This window comes from Entelurus aequoreus, linkage group LG14 (assembly GCF_033978785.1).
Source record: "Entelurus aequoreus isolate RoL-2023_Sb linkage group LG14, RoL_Eaeq_v1.1, whole genome shotgun sequence".
Lineage (NCBI taxonomy): Eukaryota > Metazoa > Chordata > Actinopteri > Syngnathiformes > Syngnathidae > Entelurus > Entelurus aequoreus.
This window is the reverse complement of record NC_084744.1, coordinates 26,375,804-26,399,539: the sequence shown is the minus strand read 5'-3', so window position 1 is coordinate 26,399,539 and position 23,736 is coordinate 26,375,804. Positions and strand designations below refer to the sequence as shown.

At 42.9% G+C, this 23,736-nt stretch overlaps 1 protein-coding gene across 2 annotated transcripts in view; it reads left to right on the top strand.

The window, feature by feature from the left end:
• The window catches only part of LOC133664616 (gastrula zinc finger protein XlCGF57.1-like), a 62,294-nt gene that overhangs the window by 2,274 nt on the left and 36,284 nt on the right, over positions 1-23,736 (top strand). Inside the window, exon 2 of one of the 2 annotated variants that reach the window (XM_062069392.1) lies at positions 1,994-2,176. The exons of the other annotated variant lie outside the window; for it this stretch is intronic. Coding sequence (XP_061925376.1) covers positions 1,994-2,176 — 183 coding nt within the window. The remainder of the gene's footprint in view (positions 1-1,993; positions 2,177-23,736) is intronic. 2 annotated transcript variants of the gene reach the window in all.

The window sequence follows — 23,736 nt, the reverse complement described above, 5'->3', positions numbered from 1 at the left end:
ACTACTACCGACCACGCAGTCTGATAGTTTATATATCAATGATGAAATCTTAACATTGCAACACATGCCAATACGGCCGGGTTAACTTATAAAGTGCAATTTTAAATTTCCCGGGAAATATCCGGCTGAAAATGTCTCTGTATGATGACGTTTGCGCGTGATGTCACGGAGTTTGCGGAAGTATTGGGACACCATTGTGTCCCAATACAAACAGCTCTGTTTTCATCGCAAAATTCCACAGTATTCTGGACATCTGTGTTGGTGAATCTTTTGCAATTTGTTTAATGGACAATGAAGACAGCTAAGAAGAAAGCTGTAGGTGGGATCGGTGTATTAGTGGCTAGCTACAGCAACACAACCAGGAGGACTTTGAGTTGGATAGCAGACGCGCTACCGTGAGTATGCATCTTTCTTCCAAACATTTGATCGCTTGCCCGTCCGTGCGTGCCGCTATGTGCATGTCACGTACGTAACTTTGGGGAAATATATGTGCTGTATGAACTTTGCGGAAGTGAACGGCACTTTGGGCTGTGGGATTGAGTGTGTTGTGCGGGTGTTTGAGTTGTATTGGCGGGTTATATGGACGGGAGGGGGGAGGTGTTTGTTATGCGGATTCATTTGTGGCATATTAAATATAAGCCTGGTTGTGTAGTGGCTAATAGAGTATATATATGTCTTGTGTTTATTTACTGTTTTAGTCATTCCCAGCTGAATATCAGGTCCCACCCGCCTCTCACAGCATCTTCCCTATCTGAATCGCTTCCACTGCCCTCCAATCCTTCACTCTCACTTTCCTCATCCACAAATCTTTCATCCTCGCTCAAATTAATGAGGTAATCGTCGCTTTCTCGGTCCGAATCGCTCTCGCTGCTGGCGTCCATGATTGAAAACAATGTGCAGATGTGAGGAGCTCCACAACTTGTGACGTCACGCTACTTCCGGTACAAGCAAAGCTTTTTTTATCAGCGACCAAAAGTTGCGAACTTTATCGTCGATGTTCTCTACTAAATCCTTTCAGCAAAAATATGGCAATATCGCGAAATGATCAAGTATGACACATAGAATGGATCTGCTATCCCCGTTTAAATAAGAAAATCTCATTTCAGTAGGCCTTTAAAAGGACTCAGTCACCCTGGTAGTTTGCTTAATGAGCTAAGTGAGGCAATGTTGGTGGCACAGCTTAGTGAAGGTTTTAAAAATGGGTGCATCCTTTCAGGACATATCTGTGTTCCAGTCCCCAAGAAGATGTAAACCTGTATCAACATGTTTACACAAAACTCACACAATCACCAAATACATTTTTATACTGTAATCAAATCTAATTAAAGTTATAATTTCACTTCCTGATTCTGACCTACATGCATCAATAAGTGAAAGTAAACATTTATTTTCCAAAACCAAAGTAGTCAACACTTGATTTGTTAAAAGAACATAAAGGTGACTGACTTTCCTTCAGCGTGTCATAGATGGTCTCCAATTCCTAAAGAGGAATTGTTGATGGAGATACTCCATAAAAACACCACATAGTAAAACAAGTTTTTGTTAAAAGTTCGTTTTGGCCCAGCCAACAAAATGACCAACAAAAAAGTATTCTGCATGATGACAAAAACATACCATGAATGTTTTTTTTAAGTGATTTTGGAATTAGATGTTTTTTATTTCCATGATATTGAAGTCATGGTAATGACAATGTCAATATTTACACACTTTACATCGGTGACGTTTAGAATGCCTCATTTAATGCTGCCTCGTACTTATAAAAACTTTTCAGATTGACCCCCATCAAATTTCCAAGTCAGTTTTTGTACTCACTGTACGACTTTTGAATTAATTTTAGGAAAAAAGGGGGTATTTCCCGTGTTTTTATTGGTTGTTTTGCTACACACTTTTAACACAACAGACAAAAGAACACAAATAATGTCATTGTGTTAACAGTGTCAGTTCAAAAATATTTCTCTTCTCTCTTAATCTTATTTACTTATTTACCCAACAGACGTCCAGCAGCCCCCCCACATTAAAGAGGAAGAGGAGGAAGTGTGGATCACTCAGGAGGGAGAGTGTCTTCTAGGGCAGGAGGAGGATGATGTCACCAAGTTTCCACTGACTGTTGTCTCTGTGAAGACTGAAGAGCATGAAGACAAACCACCTGAGTCCTCACAGCTTCATCACAGTCCAAGTAAGCACAACATCCACATATAATTTTATTCTCAGGGCATTCAATCCATCACAACTGGACTGTTCACTTTGTCTTAGAAGACGTTTGTCCTCTCATCCAAGTAGGCTTCATCACTTCATGCTCATAGACTTCAAGTCTTAAATCTAATCACTGGAATTTAGAGGGGAACTGCACTTTTTTGGGGAATTTTTTCTATTGTTCACAATTATTATAAAAGACATGACGATGGATATACTGTATATATATTTTTTAAATCACATTCTAACTCATAAATATAAAATAAAAGTCCACTTGCAATGGAGCCAATGGGAGGTCCTCTATAACCATCCAGAAAGTGCCAACAATACTCCATTTGCATTTTGTGGCTTGAATACCAACCAAGTATTAGTGATATTGTTATTATAAGTGCTAACGCAGACAAACTATTTATAGCTTGTGTGTCTATGTTGACATCGCTCCAAGGCCAAATCCTTCCTTGCTTCGGTGCTGGTGAAAGATTATTCCAGATCCTGAATCGTGCCTCTCACCTGGATAGTAGAAGGATGAGGACATACTCTGACAAGTTGGTACCCTTTGACAGCCAATTTAGACCTGGCAATGGCGAACGACACAAAAAGACGCTTGGCTTCACTCCCCTTTTCCGTGTGACGATTTTGATTCATTCTTTATCTAAACGGGAATATAACAACATTCTATCAGTCTGCATCTTTGTGACAGCAGACCTTGTACAGTAAGTGATTTTTTATTATATAATTGTTGGCTTTCATTAAGTCTGCAGTGGGTAATATTCAGTGATATTGTCAAAAAAAATAAACCGTTGTGATGCGTTTTTTAAATGAATGCGCTAATGAGCAAAAATACGTAAATATTACCTTACTTTTCGGACCATAGGGCACACCGGATTATAAGACATACTGCCGATGAATGGTCTATTTTTGTTTTAGTTTTATTATTTTTCATATATATATATATATATATATATATATATATATATATATATATATATATATATATATATATATATATATATATATATATATATATATATATATATATATATATATATATAAGTCACACTGGATTATAAGGCAGATTAAAGAAGTCATATTATTATAATTTTTTTCTAAACGTAAAAGACTTCCTTGTGGTCTACATAACATGTAATGGTGATTCTTTGGTCAAAATGTTGCATAGATGATGTTTTACAGATCATCTTCAAGTCGCTTTCTGACGGTCACTTCAGGATGCGCCGTTTTGTGGGTAGTCTTATTTACGTGGCTCACCTTCGACAGCGTCTTCTCCCCGTCATCTTTGTTGTAGCGGTGTAGCGCGCAAGGACGGGAGTGGAAGAAGTGTCAAAAGATGGAGCTAACTGTTTTAATGACATTCAGACGTTACTTCAATCAACAACGGAGCAGCATCTCCTCATCCGTGGCTCACTAGTGCAACAACAACGCCCGAAATGTGTCCCGTGAAAACCGTCCGACCGGAACTCTCATAACTAAAGTTCCGTGGGTGAATAATGTAAACTCACTACGTTGTTTTAGCGCTTTCATGGCGAGTTTACTGACATATATAAGTAATAACTTTAAACTAATATATATTAGAAATGGCAACAGTGGAGGATGAATGTCACATAACTAGAAGATAGAGGAAAAGAATATGCTTATCGATTATGGCAGGGGTGTCAAACTCAAATACAGAGTGGGCCAAAATTTCAAACTGTACAAAGCCGCGGGCCAAGGTTGAACAAATTAACCTTTTAATAGGGACCCAAACAAGTTTTGCATTGAATATTGAACAAGCAAGGCTTATATAACTTTATAGTGACATGCAAAATCGAGTTTCAAATACCGGTAATAATAATAATAATAAAACAATTTCAATGGCATATCAAATAAAATTTAAATACAAATTGAATGCCTGTTTTCTATTTGCAGCCTTCTGAGGTAAATATCAAAATAAACTTTTTCCACAGGCTAATAATACATTTGAAAATAAAATAACAATAATGAATGAATTAATTAAACATTCAAGCCTTGAAGTAGCAAGAGAAAGTGCATGAATAAAACAGTAATTATTGCTCAGTTTGCTACACTGATTTGCTTTAACACTGAATATGGAACAAGCAATGCTTATATAACTTAAAGGCCTACTGAAAGCCACTACTACCGACCATGCAGTCTGATAGTTTATATATCAATGATGAAATCTTAACATTGCAACACATGCCAATACGGCCGGGTTAACTTATAAAGTGCCATTTTAAATTTCCCGGGGAACTTCCGGTTCAAAACGCCTTTTGAGGATGACGTATGCGCGTGACGTCGCGAGGTCAACGGAAGTGTTTGGACCCTATTGGACACTATACACAAAGCTCTGTTTTCTTCTACAACATTCCACAGTATTCTGGACATCTGTGTTGGTGAATCTTTTGCAATTTGTTTAATGAACAATGGAGGCTGCAAAGAAGACTGTTGTAGGTGGGATCGGTGTATTAGCGGCGGACAACAGCAACACAAACAGGAGGACTTTGTTGGATAGCAGACGCTAGCGCCGGCGACCTCACCTTGACTTCCTACGTCTCCGGACCGCCGACCGCATCGTCGATCGCTGGAACGCAGGTGAGCACGGGTGTTGATGAGCAGATGAGGGCTGGCTGGCGTAGGTGGAGCGCTAATGTTTTTATCATAGCTCTGACGAGGTCCCGTTGCTAAGTTAGCGTCGTTAGCAACAGCATTGCTAGGCTTCGACAGGCAGCATAGCATTAACCGTGTATTTACATGTCCAGTGTTTGGTTCGGTGTCTCCTGATAGCAGTATTGTTGATCTTCTGTCTATCCTTCCAGTCAGGGGTTTATGTATTTTGTTTCTATCTGCATTAGAGCACGATGCTATCACGTTAGCTCAGTAGCTAAGGTGTTTCACGAATGTATTGTCGTGGAGATAAAAGTCACTGTGAATGTCCATTTCGCGTTCTCGACTCTCATTTTCAAGAGGATATAGTATCCGAGGTGGTTTAAAATACAAATCCGTGATCCACAATAGAAAAAGGAGAGAGTGTGGAAATCCAATGAGCCAGCTTGTACCTAAGTTACGGTCAGAGCGAAAAAAGGTATGTCTTGAACCGCATTCTAGTCCGTCACTCTAACGTACCTCATCCACGAATCTTTCATCCTCGCTCAAATTAATGGGGTAATCGTCGCTTTCTCGCTCCGAATATCTCTCGCTCCATTGTAAACAACGGGGAATTGTGAGCAGCACTACCGTTTGTGACGTCACGCTACTTCCGGTAGGGGCAAGGCTTTTTTTTATCAGCGAGCAAAAGTTGCGAACTTTATCATCGATTTTCTCTACTAAATCCTTTCAGCAAAAATATGGCAATATCGCGAAATGATCAAGTATGACACATAGAATGGATCTGCTATTCCCGTTTAAATAAAAAAAAAAATAATTTCAGTAGGCCTTTATTAGTGCAAAATCAACTTTCAAAAAACAAACGAAAAAACATCAATGGCATATTAAATAAAATTTAAATAAAAAATTGAATGCCTCTTTTCTATTTGCAGCCTTCTGAGGTAAATATCAACATTATCTTTTTCCACAGGCTAATAAATTTGAAAATATAATAACAATGAATAAATCAACCATTCAGGACTTTTTACTGCTGTTTGCGACACACTGATCTAATCGGATGTGCCCAAGCCGGATACCTGCCATCTTTTCTGGGATGTGTTGCGTTTGACCAGATGTTCCTCCAAGTGGGATGTAAAACGCTGGTCAGTCCCAAGTTCCTTAATGACATATACACTGAACTCAAAGGTACCACCAAGCACAGAATAGGTATTTTGTAATTTATTGTCAAATATTTGAGAATAGAGACCAGCCTCGAACAACACATCCAAATGCGTAGCCCAAGTTGATCTGGCATTCCAAAGGAAAAAGCAACTCTTTTCACACAAAGAAAGCCCCCATCCCCCCCCCCCTCCTCTCAACACTGATAAGAAGAGAGACTTGGGGGTTGTGTTCACATTCCTGATGGTTTACGACCCTGTCTAAACAGGCAATCTGAAGACAAAGAGAAACTGGTATACAGAGTATACATGGAAACATATGAGCTGATTCAAACATGATTATGAATTTAAAAAAAATAACTCTTAAACATATGCATTATCCACAATCCCCCTTCAGATCTTATCCAAAAGATCTCTCCTACGAGAGCAACACCTCTAAAGCACGCCCTACATTAAAGTAGGTGCTGTTTTGGTTTTCGAGCAAGCTATCGATAAACAATCAAACCATAGTTACATGGGAGAGAGAAGGAGGGAGTCAACGTCAATGTCGTCATTGTCAGGGAAGGAAACTAACAGTCCCTGAAAGTCACCACTATGCTTGACCCCCTTCAGTGACATAGCAAGCCCAGAACCAGGGTGGGGTTGACCTTTGACAGCTCTAACAATGATGCGGGTGCATAGAGACCTAGCACAAGGGGCAATAAGGCATCCGCATGAGGTTATGACGGCCAAGAAAACTCCAATGGAGACCAGGGCCGACTTAATTAGGTCAGACCACCTGCCAAAGGTGTTATGAAGCCAATCTTTAAAGGGGTCAGAGACACCGGAAACTTCAGTAAGTTCTTAGGCTCTGAGGCCTTCTAAGGCGCTCTGGACCGAGCCATCGGGGGCAGCATTGTTAGGAATGAAGGTACAGCATTGGTCACCAAACATTGCACACACACCTTCTTCCTTGGCTAGGATGCGGTCAAGGGCTATGCGGTTCTGGATGGCCATGAGGGAGGTCGGGGCAAGTTGTTCAGCAAGTCCCTCAACGGCGTCACGAGTCAGGTTGGTCAGTCTCAACAGATTATAAAAAACATAGTTAATGCGTTCTACATTTTTAGTAGCAGTCACAGGGAAAATAGCACCAATGATAGGAAGGTTCTCGAAACCTGCACAGGATTCACACCACAATTTGTGTTGTGAGGGGACCCCTCTTGGTTGTCCAATTGCATCAAAGTAAACACCATCAGGGTTTCTCATCAGATCAAAGGAGCCCTTTACACTACTTCGAGATAAAACATGGCGGCGTCGGCGAGAAGTTAGAGAGGCCGCTGAGACAGGAGTTACAAGGGGAGTTAATTTGGTACCCACTAGGGTGAGTGGGGTCACCAGTCTAACCATAGCACAAAGCCCTACGGATAACGTTGGGATTCTAATGTACAATCTGTGCTCCCCACAATACCAGAATAAGTCAGCTCGTGCCCAAGGGCCTATCCTTGAGCCATCTATCAGTGTGGTGCACCAGGAAGGGTTAATGTCACCCAATTTGTTGGGGGACGAAGAGGGTCCTTTGAATTGAAAACACGTGTAATTCAGCTTTTGGGCCACAAATGGAAGAAGTCGGGTGGAATTGTCAACAGGAGGGTACACACTAGCCAACAAATCGCACCCTGGTGGCGTGGGTTCAGAGAACAAGGAAATAAGACAGTTTGAGCCATTTATGTCAGTCAACTTAAAAGGGGCGGGGTAAGTGTGGGGAAAAGGACGTCCAGCGGAACAAGCAACACAGTCACCCAGGTTTTGGCATCCACCTGAGCCACAGGTTTACCTGTACCCGCTCCTAAGGTCAAAGTTACCAGGCCTTCGGTGGTGATGTCATTAGCACGCACAGATGTGAGAGCCTTTGAAACACCACCAAGGTGGGGTGGTACTTTAGGTGCTACAGAGGGTGTAGAGGTAGTTAACGCCCTCTCAAGGACATTAATTTTAATAATTCCTTTAGAGTCTGTATCAGTCAGGTCAACCCCCAAAACAACATAAAAGGGACGATGGGCACCACTTACCATAGTATGTTGTCTGCATCCGACACCAATGGTTCAGGGTTGAGTCGTAACAAATATAGAGGTTATTACCACGGTAATAGCTATTGTGTCCCCCGTAATTAATCACACTGCACAGGTCAAAACATAAGTCTTGCTATCCCCTTTGACCCAGTCTATTTAAAGTCCGCTGTATGTTCTTAGACACTTGTCAGTCACTGTCGTCAGGAAGGATGAACTGAGACACAAAAACAGTAGAACACGCCCAAGCACCAGTCCGTCAGGGAACACTACCGGGTGTAACATCCTGCCTTTCGTCTATCAATATCAGAGTAATTTAGGTAACAAAACGGGGATAAACATCAAACTTTTCACTTAATGTAAAGACACATGTAGTTATGCTGAAAACAAGCAAGAGAAATTGGATAACTTCGAGTATAAAGGCTGGTCTCAAATAAGGATATACAATATAGAAGTTAAAAAGAGTAATATAGGTAGAAAATCTCTCTCTCAGCGTCGTCTTCTGGGCTGTAGGATTATGTGTGTGTAATTAAAGCCTCGCTCTTCTATGACCTAGAGGGGGAGAGGTTACTAGCACAATCACCCCTTATGTGTGTTACCTCGGTAACACACACTAAAAATGAGTCGTTTTCTGCTCCCGTTCTTCTTCAAATGCCTCAGGCTCAAAAGGCGCTGCTGGGGGGTCGAGTGGGGCAGATGTAGTGGCGATGTCAGCAATGCTATCCCCTGGTGATCTGTCAGGTTCTTCAGCTGTAGTGCAGAGGGAGAGGTGGTACCAGATGTCCCCTCCACCAGCCAGTCGAAGGGCGTGGGACGTCCGTTCCACGACCTTGAAGGGACCAGTCCACCTGGGCTCCGTCCACTTGCGTTTGATGACCTAGATCTTGACCCTCTCAGCGGGCGGAAGGGAATCTGGAGTGGCGGGCTGTCATCCTCGTATCTGTACAGAAGAACTGGCACACAAATTCTGCAATTTTTTGTGTAAAATACCATTTTGGTTTTACGCTGAGTCCTCCTTCCATGGCGGCTGCTGGTCCTGTGAATGGCTGACCTGTATGCAGCTCATAGGGTGAAAAACTCAAAGGGCGGTAAAACAGTTTTATTCACGGACCTTCGAATGAACATTAACGCTAATTGCAACATGTCAATCCAATTAAATTTGGTCTGTGCACAGATTTTAGCCAATTAGTTTTTAATGTTCTGGTCCATCCTTTCAACCTTACCTTGGGACTCAGGATGGTACCCCAAACCTGTGTTCTAGTCCGAAAGCCTTTTCGACCAAGGCTAAGTGAGTTTTTTTTTCTTTTTAAATGGTTGCCGTTGTCTGACCTAATCTTTTTGGGGAAACCATGTCGGGGTACTAGGTCATTCACAAGTCATTTAATTACTGATATTGCATCCTCTTTTGAGGTTGTTGTTGCTTCCGGCCAACCACTGTGATTGTCAACACAAGTCAGTACGTACCTTTTCCCTTGTACCGTATTGATCATATCAGTAAAATCAAAGACTATACATGGTTCACCCTCACCTCCTCCATATTCTAAATTTGATCTACTAAAATACTATCGATGTGTAAAATCGTTATTTTCAAATTAAAATTAGTTATAACTTCTTACCCACGGGAAAAACGTTAAAACTATGGAATGTGTCAGAGTCGGATTATTGTCGATTTTGTTCCAAGGAGTCTGTATCCACCCTCACTCACCCCCTTCTGTTTCTGAAAAAGGACTGTGTTAGTCATACTATCACTTTCAGAAACATCTAAGAAAAAGGTCAGCTAATAGTCAAGTAGCGGAGGACAAGTCATGTTTGAAGTCAATGATAGTCTCTTTAGCCTCTGTTGTCCACTGGGGGGTGTTGTTAGGGTAGGGGACCCCTTAGCAATATCACAAATAACTCAAACTCCACTAAATATGCTTATATTTTATATTGTCACAAATACTAGAAAAATACTACCCGTATGGCGGATGCTTTATCAATAGTATTTTGAAATTTTACCACACCTGGTGGCCCCAATAATTGATTAAGTCAAGCTCATGTTGTAGAAAGTCGAATGATGCGGACACGTTTGTTACTGAATACTTTCTATCAGACTTCTGCCATGGCAACTTTGTGTATGTAATGAGCAACTATAATTATTTGATATGCTTAAATGTGTAATGTGTCGTTTTAGCTCAGCTGTTGTGTAGCTGCTAGCTCCTCGTAGCCTACAGGTGTCTAAAGTGCAGCCCATAGTTATGTGTTTAACACAACTATGTGCTAAACCTAAACAATTGAAAATGTGGTATTTGGGTGTCGGTGTAATGTTTGGCAGCTACGCCGTGTCTTATCATTGCACCTAAGTTCTTTGGTTTTGTAGGCGAGACAGACAGCAAGGGAACAATGTTGGACACTATTGTGTCCATCTTATACCATGCTAGCTGTTGCAAAGATAGGTCAACATGAGCAGCCACACCTTGAGTTCCAACATATATAAATAATCATAACAAATGGCGAGTTGGGTGGCAGAACACACGGAAGCATCTCAGTCAGTCAGGGTTTTCACTGTTAGAGCAGCTGGATGTCAGCCATTCCTGTTGTTTCAGGCTGTGGTATGAGCTCATGGAAGAGCCTTGGTAGTGGTGTCGCAGCTGGGTGGTTGAGCCGTCAGGTAACACCAGGAAGGTTCCTTCTGTGCGATATTGAATGTCAGGGTACAGTCTGTAAAGGAGGTCAGTACCAATCTGGCAGGGCGTGTGCAGGTCAATCACGAAGGGGTGCTTTAGTGTGTGTCCCGCAATCTGAACCGGAAGTGGTTTGGTGACAGGTAACCTTCTTGTGACCCCAGCGAAGCCTTTGACCTTTAAAGAGGAAGCACACAGTTTCTTTGGTACCTCTGCATTCAGAATCGAATGGGTGGCGCCAGTGTCAATCACGAACTGATAACATTGTCCATTGACACTCATGTCCAGCAGGGGGCCAGTCTGTATCTCCTGCTGAGGCTCCTGCGGTGGGCGTCCTTTGCCACGCTTTTGTGTTTGTTTGTTGGCACTACGGAACCTTTCCTGTTCGGAAATGTTCGGACAGTCACGACTCCAGTGACCAGGCTGGTCACAGCCGAAACAGTTTCCACCCCGGACTGGCTTTGAAGCACCGTGTTATCCACCACCCGAGTCCAACCGTCTGGTCGCACGTCTGTTGAGGATTCTTTCCTCCACCTGTTGGAACTCAGAAGCAAGGTCACCCAGTGCTGAATATACCCTAGCTGATTTTTTACTAATTAGTTCTTTTGACCTTTTATCTTCAGCGATCTGTAAATTAAGGAGTTGCTTCCTTGCTGCTCTGTCATTAGCCTTATCATCCTCATCTTGAGGAAAGAGACTGCGCATAGCAGTAGCTATGTTTGTAACGTATGGTGTTATCGGTGAGGTCGAAGATTCAGCCATTAATCCTGCTTGTTGTTCTGTATTTTTGCCATCTTGTGTGGAAACACGATACAAAATGCTTCTAAAGTCTGCCACAGCAAAAGGCTTATATTGAAATCTGCCGCTATTATCAGGAAAAAGTGGATATGCGTGTCCCTCCAGCTTTTTTTTTTTTTAAGCGTGTGTTGTATGCATGTGGTTCATGTGGGTGTTGGTCAATGTAGCCTTCCATTGAGCCATTAACAGTTACAGGAGACCACAAAGTCTGGCTCTGTTGTGTGTTGTTCAAGAATGTCTGATGTGCACGTGAGAGACTGTCATCTACTGGGGGAGGGCATTTGTTTATGGCAACAAAATGGTCTGGCGTGTAAAGTGAGGAGTTTTGCGTTGACTCATGCATTATCTGCTGTCTAGTAAGATTAGGCATATTCGGGAGGTTTTCCGCTGGGTGGATGTTATTTTGGGGCTTAGGCACCAGAGGTGATTTACACTCAGGAGACAGCGTTAGTTTTGGAGGAGGGTTCAATCTTAGAGAGGCTGTGTGAGCACCGCCCTCATTTGTCACAGGAGTAGGGGGTGAACCAGAGAGCTTTGTTTCTGTTTCGACCACCAGGGCTCCTCCTGTGACTGTCAAAAGTGGGTATAAAGACGCCTCCGGCTTTACGTCATAGGGCGGTGGCTTAGTCCAAGTCTGGGCGGGTCATTTGAATTGTCTTACGCATGCGCGGCAGGCAAAAGACCAATCAATCCATCTGTCATATTTGTCTCATTAATCATCTGTTCTTTTGCTGCATTTCGTTTTTCCACGTAATCCCCGTTTACTTTTATCATACGCCAAACTCTTAAATTCTCGAGCACCAACCCTGCTCTTTTTTCTCTTGACCTGCCTGTTCCATTTTCACCAGCGCACACACACACACATGCACGTGTAAGCACTCACGCACACCCAAGCAAGTGCCTACGGCCCTATGCACACACACGCACACGTAAGCACTCTCTCTCTGCGTTTCACTTTACCATAAAACTTCCAGTTACTTTTTTATTTTATTTTTTATTTTACCAGACGTTTGAGTTCACAACTTTTCGAGTATTGTAAACTCCCTCTTAACCCTTTCAAGGAACGTTCTCTTTTCGACAACCGTCCATTGAATTGATCATTACAAAGTAATGACTAATCACATTTTCCCCAGCCGCCATCACATTCTTGTCTGTCACACTCCTTGGCGATTGTGTCCATTTTTTTTTTTCAGGGGCCTCAAACCCCTGAACCATACGGCGGCCTTTAACCCCGTACTTTTATCATACAATACGCAGCTAGAGCCTCTAACTCTAACCCGTGCAATTTATCGTACAATACGCAGCTAGAGCCTCTAACTCTAACCCGTGCAATTTATCGTACAATACGCAGCTAGAGCCTCTAACTCTAACCCGTGCAATTTATTGTACAATACGCAGCTAGAGCCTCTAACTCTAACCCGTTACTATTTATTGTACAATACGCAGCCAGAGCCTCTAACTCTAACCCGTTACTATTTGCTTACTCGTCAGTGAAGCAGCCCGTCACGGTAATCTTGACACAATGACGTGAGTGGTATTCACAACTTTTATGCAATGGTGGCTACGGCAAAATGCAACCAATCTATCAAAATGCAATCAATCAATCAAAATCACCACTCTGTGTCTGGGGTACAATTCTGTGTTTGACTTACAGACCTCAGGACAGACTCCTAATGCAGATTTTATCTAAAAAGAAAGGTTCTGCTTACCTTGAATTATATTTTGGCCATGTGAGTCTGTCCAGAAGATTGCAAGAGAAGGTCCAATTGTCAGCGTGTCATCCCGGACGAGCCCCCAAATTGTTGCGTTTGACCAGATGTTACTCCAAGTGGGATGTAAAACGCTGGTCAGTCCCAAGTTCCTTAATCAATCAATCAATCAATGTTTATTTATATAGCCCTAAATCACAAGTGTCTCAAAGGGCTGTACAAGCCACAACGACATCCTCTGTGTCGAGTGGGTCTGACATAATATTGTGAAAGTCCAACACATCAGCGAAAGTCCAGTCCATGGTGGGGCCAGCGGGAACCATCCCGAGCGGAGACGGGTCAGCAGCGTAGAGATGTCCCCATCTGATGGACAGGCTAGCGGTCCACCCCGGAGCAGAGTAGAAAAGAAAAGAAAAGAAACGGCAGATCAACTGGTCTAAAAAGGGAGTCTATTTAAAGGCTAGAGTATACAAATGAGTTTTAAGATGAGACTTAAATGCTTCTACTGAGGTAGCATCTCTAACTTTTACCGGGAGGGCATTCCATAGTATTGGAGCCCGAATAGAAAACGCTCTATAGCCCGCAGACTTTTTTTGGGCTCTGGTAATCACTAATAAGCCGGAGTTCTTTGAACGCAGATTTCTTGCCGGGACATATGGTACAATACAATCGGCAAGATAGGCTGGAGCTAAACCGTGTAGTATTTTATACGTAAGTAGTAAAACCTTAAAGTCGCATCTTAGGTGCACAGGAAGCCAGTGCAAGTGAGCCAGTATAGGCGTAATATGATCAAACTTTCTTGTTTTTGTCAAAAGTCTAGCAGCCGCATTTTGTACCATCTGTAATCTTTTAATGCTAGACATAGGGAGGCCCGAAAATAAAACGTTACAGTAATCGAGACGAGATGTAACGAACGCATGAATAATTATCTCAGCATCGCTTGTGGACAAAATGGAACGAATTTTAGCGATATTACGGAGATGAAAGAAGGCCGTTTTAGTAACACTCTTAATGTGTGACTCAAACGAGAGAGTTGGGTCGAAGATAATACCCAGATTCTTTACCGAGTCTCCTTGTTTAATTGTTTGGTTGTCAAATGTTAAGGTGGTATTATTAAATAGATGTCGGTGTTGAGCAGGACCGATAATCAGCATTTCCGTTTTCTTAGCGTTGAGTTGCAAAAAGTTAGCGGACATCCATTGTTTAATTTCATTAAGACACGCCTCCAGCTGACTACAATCCGGCGTGTTGGTCAGCTTTAGGGGCATGTAGAGTTGGGTGTCATCAGCATAACAGTGAAAGCTAACACCGTATTTGCGTATAATGTCACCTAGCGGCAGCATGTAAATACTAAAGAGTGCAGGGCCAAGAACCGAACCCTGGGGAACTCCGCACGTTACCTTAACATAGTCCGAGGTCACATTGTTATGGGAGACACACTGCATCCTGTCAGTAAGATAAGAGTTAAACCAAGACAAGGCTAAGTCTGACATCCCAATACGCGTTTTGATACGCTCTAATAAAATATTATGATCAACAGTATTGAAAGCGGCGCTAAGATCAAGAAGCAGCAACATAGATGACGCATCAGAATCCATCGTTAGCAATAGATCATTAGTCATTTTTGCGAGGGCTGTCTCCGTAGAGTGATTTGCCCTGAAACCGGATTGAAAAGGTTCACAGAGATTGTTAGACGCTAAGTGTTCATTTAGCTGCTGTGCGACAATTTTTTCGAGAATTTTCGAGATAAACGGAAGGTGGGACACCGGCCAGTAGTTCACCATGAGGTCAGGATCAAGGTTAGGTCTTTTGAGTAGAGGATGAATAACCGCTTTTTTGAATGCTAGAGGAACAGTACCAGAGGAAAGTGATAAGTTTATAATATTTAACACTGATGGACCTAATAAAACAAAAAGCTCCTTGACAAGTTTTCCAGGAATTGGGTCAAGTAAACATGTTGTTTGTTTTGTCCCATTTACACATTTTAACAATTCCTCCAATGTTATTTCATCAAAGAGAGAGAAACTATTTTGGAGGGCAATGTCCGTCGTATATACCGTCGTATTTGTGTTAATAGAACCCAGCTGTAGCTGAGATGCATTGTCTTTAATCTCTTTTCTAATGACTTCAATTTTCTTATTAAAGAAATTCATAAAGTCATCTGCTGAGTGGGTGGAGCTACTGGGAGGAGTCCCTTGTTGGGTTAGCGATGCTACTGTACTAAACAAAAATTTAGGATCATTTTTGTTGAGGTGGATGAGATTTGAGTAATATTTAGCTTTAGCTGAGGTAAGCATGCGTTTATAAGTTATTAAACTATCACTCCATGCTTGATGGAAAACCTCAAGTTTAGTCGCACGCCATTTGCGTTCCAGCTTTCTACATGATAATTTCTGGGCTTTAGTTTCTTCTGTAAACCATGGGGTACGCCTTTTAGGGGCCCTTTTTAGCTTTAGCGGTGCTACACTATCAATGGTGTCGCGCAGGGCGTCGTTAAAGTTGTTAGTGAGGTTATCAATAGAGCCCACATAATTTGGGAATGGTGCCATTACCGAAGGCAGTAGGTCAGTAAGAGTCGTCGTTGTGGCAGTATTAATGTTGCGGCTGCTATAGTAGTTATTATTATTATTATTAGTTTGTTGACAATGAGTCAGAACTTCGAATTTTATAAGGTAATGGTCGGACATTACTTTAGTGTACGGGAGTATCGTAACTTTAGAGGTGGTGACACCCCTGACAAGCACTAGATCTATCGTATTACCGTTGCGATGCGTGGGTTCATTTATTATTTGTGTAAGACCACAGCTATCAATTATAGTCTGGAGCGCCACGCATGGAGGGTCCGATGGGGTATTCATATGGATGTTAAAGTCTCCCATTATGATTATATTGTCGGCGTGCGTCACTAGATCAGCAACGAACTCTGAAAATTCATTGATAAAGTCCGAATAGGGCCCTGGGGGCCGGTAGATGACAGCCAGGTGCAGAGGCAGCGGTGTGACAAACCTCACAGTAAGCACCTCAAACGAGTTATATTTATTATTTAGGTCCGAGGTAAGGCTAAAGTTTTTGTTGTATATTAGTGCAACACCCCCACCCCTTTTAATGGGGCGGGCAATATGCGTTCCCGCATAGCCAGGAGGAGACGCCTCACCCAGCGCAAAAAAATCGTCTGGTTTGAGCCAGGTCTCGGCTAGACCAACGACATCAAGATTGTTGTCTCTGATGACTTCATTAACTAATAACGTTTTGGAAGACAATGACCTTATGTTTAAAAAGCCCATATTATAGGTAGTGGGCTGTTTTGAGGAGTTTTTGTTGAAAGTATCCGTAGTAGCAATATTAATAATGTTACGTTTATTATGCATAGTGCACTTTAAATAATTTCGACCATATCTAGGAATTGATATGACAGGAATTTTTAGATTGTTTGCCACCTCAGTAAAATGCATGTCCACCTCTGACGCAGAAAGAACATTATGTGAGTTGTATATTATTCTAAGAGAATTGCTATGTGTGCAGGGATTTTCCAGCCTGGCGCTGGCTAGTTCTAGCTTAACAGACTCCTTATTAGCGCTTCTTTGTGGATTAGCATTTAGCTTTTTCGTTAGCCCCGCTAACAACAACGCATTTAGCTTTGTTGTTAGCCCCGCCCGACACCCCCGCTTCTGCTTCCGAGCGCATCGCTTACGTCTCTTTCGCTGACGGTCTCCGCTGGTAGTCGACGCCGCTGCTTCAAAGGCCACTGCTGGATGTAGCTCGCGAATAATTCCCAAGCTAGCAAGCAGGTCCATCGTACACGCATCTTTCAGCGCAAAATGGCCCGATCTCTCCACATCCAGAATCGTAAGTCGGTCGTAAGTGATCACGGAGTGAACACGCTGTGAGCCAGCCATGAAATTGACTGAATTGAGGGGTATTTTTGCCAAATCGGTCTACACTTCCAGGAGCGCTCGCAAAAAGCCGCTGCTCTGAAGCGCCGCCATCTTGGAATGACATATACACTGAACTCAAAGGTACCACCAAGCACAGAATAGGTATTTTGTAATTTATTGTCAAATATTTGAGAATAGAGACCAGCCTCGAACAACACATCCAAATGTGTAGCCCAAGTTGATCTGGCATTCCAAAGGAAAAAGCAACTCTTTTCACACAAAGAAAGCCCCCCCCCCCCCTCCTCTCAACACTGATAAGAAGAGAGACTTGGGGGTTGTGTTCACATTCCTGATGGTTTACGACCCTGTCTAAACAGGCAATCTGAAGACAAAGAGAAACTGGTATACAGAGTATACATGGAAACATATGAGCTGATTCAAACATGATTATGAATTTTTTTTAAATAACTCTTAAACATATGCATTATCCACAGATGCTAGTTCATTAATGTCGGGGCTCAGACTTTGAGCTGAAGCAACCTTCATTATCGAACAAAGGTGTTCATCAGGAATCAATAAAGTACTATCTATCTATCAGTCAGACGTATCCTGTGAGACGTTTTCGTCATCTTCATTGGGGAGAAAAGTTGCTCACATAGATAAGTGCTGCCCAACATGGAGAGCAATTGAGCAGCTGGGGTGCGGAGCTGAGGCATTGTGTCAGGGATGAATTGTGGAAAGTGTGCGGCGCCAACAGCATCATACTTTGACTTCAGCGTGTCATCACACTGGAGTTCAATCAGCTCAATTTGGAGGTTAGTTGGTGCTTTTTCCACATCAACTGCGAAGGGATTACTAAGCAGTTCAGATCTACTTTTCTGACCATCAAAGTCGCCAAATCGCCGGCTAAACTCAGCGCCAAGTGCACCGAGTTTTTCAGCAAACTGTGCGCACACGGCGGTAGAGATCTGCGCTTTTATGGTTTGGCAGCAGGGGAAATGGCCAAGGTTTCCTTGCAGCAGCTGATTCTCGCATAGGCAGAGTTTAGTTTTAAAAGCTCTCACTGACGAGTACATATCTGTGATGATGCGGCCCCGCCCCTGTAGCTGCAGGTTCAGCGCATCAAGATGGCTTGAGATGTCACACAGAAAGGCCAGCTCACACAGAAACTTTTGCTCCCGGAGCTCTGCTGTGTCCTTCCCTTTGCTTTGCAGAAACTGACATATTTCTTCACGCAGCTCGAAAATTCTCTTCAGTACTTTTCCGCGGCTTAGCCATCTCACCTCTGTGTGATACAGCACGTCTGTCTGTTCCGAACCTAACTCGTCCAAAAAAGACTTAAACTGGCGGTGATTCAGACCTTTGGCCCTTATAAAGTTAAAGGCCTACTGAAAGCCACTACTACCGACTACGCAGTTTATATATCAATGATGAAATCTTAACATTGCAACACATGCCAATACGGCCGGGTTAACTTATAAAGTGCAATTTTAAATTTCCTGCTAAACTTCCGGTTGAAAACGTCTCTGTATGATGACGTATGCGCGTGACGTCAATCGTTGAAATGGAAGTATTCGGACGCCATTGAATCCAATACAAAAAGCTCTGTTTTCATCTCAAAATTCCACAGTATTCTGGACATCTGTGTTGGTGAATCTTTTGCAATTTGTTTAATGAACAATGAAGACTGCAAAGAAGAAAGTTGTAGGTGGGATTGGTGTATTAGCGGCTGGCTGCAGCAACACAAACAGGAGGACTTTGAGGTGGATAGCAAACGCGCTATCCGACGCTAGCCGCCGACCGCATCGGTGATTGGGTGAAGTCCTTCGTCGCACCGTCGATTGCTGGAACGCAGGTGAGCACGGGTGTTGATGAGCAGATGAGGGCTGGCTGGCGTAGGTGGATAGCTAATGTTTTTAGCATAGCTCTGTGAGGTCCCGTTGCTAAGTTAGCTTCAATGGCGTCGTTAGCAACAGCATTGTTAACCTTCGCTAGGCTGGAAAGCATTAACCGTGTATTTACATGTCCATGGTTTAATAGTATTGTTGATTTTCTGTCTATCCTTCCAGTCAGGGGCTTATTTCTTTTGTTTCTATATGCAGTTAAGCCCGATGCTATCACGTTAGCTCCGTAGCTAAAGTGTTTCGCCGATGTATTGTCGTGGAGATAAAAGTCACTGTGAATGTCCATTTCGCGTTCTCGACTCTCATTTTCAAGAGGATTAGTATCCGAGGTGGTTTAAAATACAAATCCGTGATCCACAATAGAAAAAGGAGAGAGTGTGGAATCCAATGAGCCAGCTTGTACCTAAGTTACGGTCAGAGCGAAAAAAGATGCGTCCTGCACTGCACTCTAGTCCTTCACTCTCACGTTCCTCATCCACAAATCTTTCATCCTGGCTCAAATTAATGGGGTAATCGTCGCTTTCTCGGTCCGAATTGCTCTCGCTGCATTGAAAACAATGGGGAAATGTGAGGAGCCTTTCAACCTTTGACGTCACGCTACTTCCGGTACAGGCAAGGCTTTTTTTTATCAGCGACCAAAAGTTGCGAACTTTATCGTCGATGTTCTCTACTAAATCCTTTCAGCAAAAATATGGCAATATTGCGAAATGATCAAGTATGACACATAGAATGGATCTGCTATCCCCGTTTAAATAAAAAAAAATCATTTCAGTAGGCCTTTAACAACTTGTGTTACTGTGGTCATAACATGTTCCATCTTTAGGGCTTTAGCACACACTGACTCTTGATGTATGATTCAGTGATAAACAGATAGCTCACCAGCACAGTTCTCTTCCCGCATCTTTTCACGAATCCTGCCCACCAGTCCATTCTTTTTACCACTCATCGCTGGCGCACCATCTGTGGTTAATCCCATGAGTTTATCCCACGGCAGGTTTATTTCAGTTACACATTTGCAAACCTCCTCAAAGATTTCCTTCCCTGTGGTTGTGCCATGCATGGATTTGAATCCCAAAAGCTCCTCCGTAACACACAGATTTGAGTCGACAGCGGATGAAGACTGACAGCTGCGCAGTATCAGCTCTCGTCCACAGCAAGGGAAAAATAAACAAAATCTTTTCCCTTTTCCATCAGCTGGTCATGCAGATTGGTGGCAAGATCACATGTGCGCTCAGCTATTGTGTTCCTGCTCAGGCTTACGTTTGAAAAGGCCTGCTTTTTCTCTGCGCACACTTGGTCACAAACTTTCAACATGCACCTTTTTAACAAACTCTCCCTCATTAAAGGGTCGGGTTGATTTGGCGATTTCTTCTGCCACGATATAACTTGCCTTTACAGCAGCCTCATTTTGTGCTGTGGCTTTTTTGAGCATATTCTGTTGTGAAACCAAACCTCTTTGCATCTCCTCTACTTTCTGGCTCCTTTGAGTCGTGTCCAGGTCCTTGTACTTGTCCTGGTGTTTTATTTCATAGTGTCGCCTAATGTTGTACTCCTTAGTTACCGACACGTTGGCTCCACAAATGAGACAAACAGGTCTGTCTTTTACATATATAAACAGATATTCTGTCTCCAACCTGTCCAGAAAAGTTCTATTTTCTCCCTTCCTTTTTGCCATTTTTGGTAGGGGTAACACAGTGTCACTGACAGTTGTAGTATGAGGCCGCAGCAGGTCTGGGAGAGAGGCACGGGGAGGCGGGGTGAGCCGGCCGGCTTTCAGCCGAAGCGTTGCACAAGAACACGGATCGCTACTGACCCAGAGGAGAGAGCATGGCTGGCGCGCCAAAACAACAGCAGAGCATTTTGGGATTTGTAGTATTAGCGGTGAATGCGGTGTTACAGCGGCACCACCGCTGTATAATACCAGCGGGCCAGCTCTAATGTTAATTTGATATTGCCTCAATGGCCAAATGAAATTACACATCGGGTCAAATTTGGCCCGCGGGCCAGAGTTTGACACCAATGGACTATGGCATCGGCACGGACATGCGCACATTTTCAGGGCTTATGCAGATCTCAAATACAGATCAGCAGGTACCAGAAGGTAAGAAAAGTTGGTTTTGCATAATATTGTGAAACAAAACACCAGATAATATGTCTGCTAATGGGTGCCATTTTACGGTCCTTATACACACACCATAGTAATACTTGTATCTCTGACTACGGTAGCCGTAATGGGCCGACAATCCATCAAGCGGTGCGGCTTCAAAGTCGTACTAAAAACATTTTGACAGATTTTTGAGCGCCATGTGTAATATTCTTTATTTTCAATGGAACATTTAAAGTTTTGGTGTTGTTTCCTGGCGTCATATTGCAGTCTACAGGTATCTCTTATGTGTGACTACCATCTACTGGTCACACTTATCTTTACACCATGCACCAAATAAAATTGCTTCGAGGCCGGTAAGCACAACCAGAATTATTCCGTACATTAGGCGCACCGGGTTATAAGGCGCACTTTCGAGTTTTGAGAAAATGAAAGACTTAAAGGCCTACTGAAATGATTTTTTTAAAATTTAAACGGGAATAGCAGATCCATTCTATGTGTCATACTTGATCATTTCGCGATATTGCCATATTTTTGCTGAAAGGATTTAGTAGAGAAAATCGACGATAAAGTTCGCAACTTTTGCTCGCTGATTAAAAAAAAGCCTTGCCTGTACCGGAAGTAGCGTGACGTCACAAGCGGTAGTGCTGCTCACAATTCCCCGTTGTTTACAATGGAGCGAGAGATATTCGGAGCGAGAAACAACGATTACCCCATTAATTTGAGCGAGGATGAAAGATTCGTGGATGAGGAACGTTAGAGTGACGGACTAGAATGCAGTTCAAGACATATCTTTTTTCGCTCTGACCGTAACTTAGGTACAAGGTCTCATTGGATTCCACACTCTCTCCTTTTTCTATTGTGGATCACGGATTTGTATTTTAAACCACCTCGGATACTATATCCTCCTGAAAATGAGAGTCGAGAAGGCGAAATGGACATTCACAGTGACTTTTTTCTCCACTACAATACATCGACGAAGCTCTTTAGCATGAGCTAACGTGACAGCATCTGTCTCAAATGCAGATAGAAACAAAATAAATAAATCCCTGACTGGAAGGATAGACAGAAGATCAACAATACTACTATCAGGAGACACCGAACCAAACACTGGACATGTAAATACACGGTTAATGCTATTTAGCCTGTCGAAGCCTAGCAATGCTGTTGCTAACGACGCCATTGAAGCTAACTTAGCTACGGGACCTCGTCAGAGCTATGATAAAAGCATTAGTGCTCCACCTACGCCAGCCAGCCCTCATCTGCTCATCAACACCCGTGCTCACCTGCGTTCCAGCGATCGACAATGCGGTCGGCGGCCCGGAGACGCAGGAAGTCAAGGTGAGGTCGCCGGCGCTAGCGTCTGCTATCCAACAAAGTCCTCCTGTTTGTGTTGCTGTAGTCCGCCGCCAATGCACCGATCCCACCTACAACGTTCTTCTTTGCAGCCTCCATTGTTCATTAAACAAATTGCAAAAGATTCACCAACACAGATGTCCAGAATACTGTGGAATTTTGTCAAAGAAAACAGAGCTTTGTGTATTGTGTCCAATAGGGTCCAAACACTTCCGTTGACCTCGCGACGTCACGCGCATACGTCATCCTCCAAAGGCGTTTTGGATCGGAAGTTCCCCGGGAAATTTAAAATTGCACTTTATAAGTTAACCCGGCCGTATTGGCATGTGTTGCGATGTTAAGATTTCATTATTGATATATAAACTATCAGACTGCGTGGTCGGTAGTAGTGGCTTTCAGTAGGCCTTTAAGTGCGCCATACAGTCCGAAAAATACGGTACATGAACAAAGTGAGTCAGTAATTCACAATCTTTTGTTTCGGCTACTTGCAATTCTCCTCCACCCATGTTCCTATGTTGGTGACACTCGCTTTAATGTTGGAGATGGAACTAGTCATTTTTATGCAACGCTCACTTTTAATGTACACATTGCTTTGAAACCGTAGGAGACACATTTTTATTCAAGTCAATGTTTCAGTTTCAACCGCCTGCGCACAGCGGCTCAATTGACCTGAAATCTGCTTGTGTGGGACAGGAAGTCATGTTAGAATGAATGCTAAAAAAAGACATCCGTCGTCGTGTCTTTCATAGTGATTGTGAACGATAGGCAACATTCCCCCCAAAAAAAGTCCAGTTCCGCTTTAACACAAACAGTTTATTATGTCCTTCAAGAGGAGCAGAAGCAAATAGTCGGTCCTGCCATTCGAGATCGTGTCTCGAGCCTTGCCGTCCATCAATTCCCACAGGCAAGTGTCTGTGACGGCACGGACTTGACTCGTGGAAAAGACGACAGTTTTGCCTTGCAGAACCACAACTTAATTTTTTTTTGTCGCAAGCAACAACACAACAGTAACATCATCCCTGGCGAGCTTTGTACACACATACATCTTATTCACCTCCTTCTAACCCCGCCCTCATATCAGCTGGTAATTGACACAGGCCCCCATATAGCTGCCCGGGATATGCCTGTTATATGATTCTTTAATTTTCTTGGTGCAATCGTGCAACATAAAACACATATAACACAGATTTGATAATAACAAGAGCTGTAACTGAGCTATCAGATCTTGTTATAGACTTAGAAGGAATTCAAAGGAGCTACTGTTAGGAGTTATTGTTCATGTGCCTGATGGCCGAGGGGAAAAAACTGTTCAG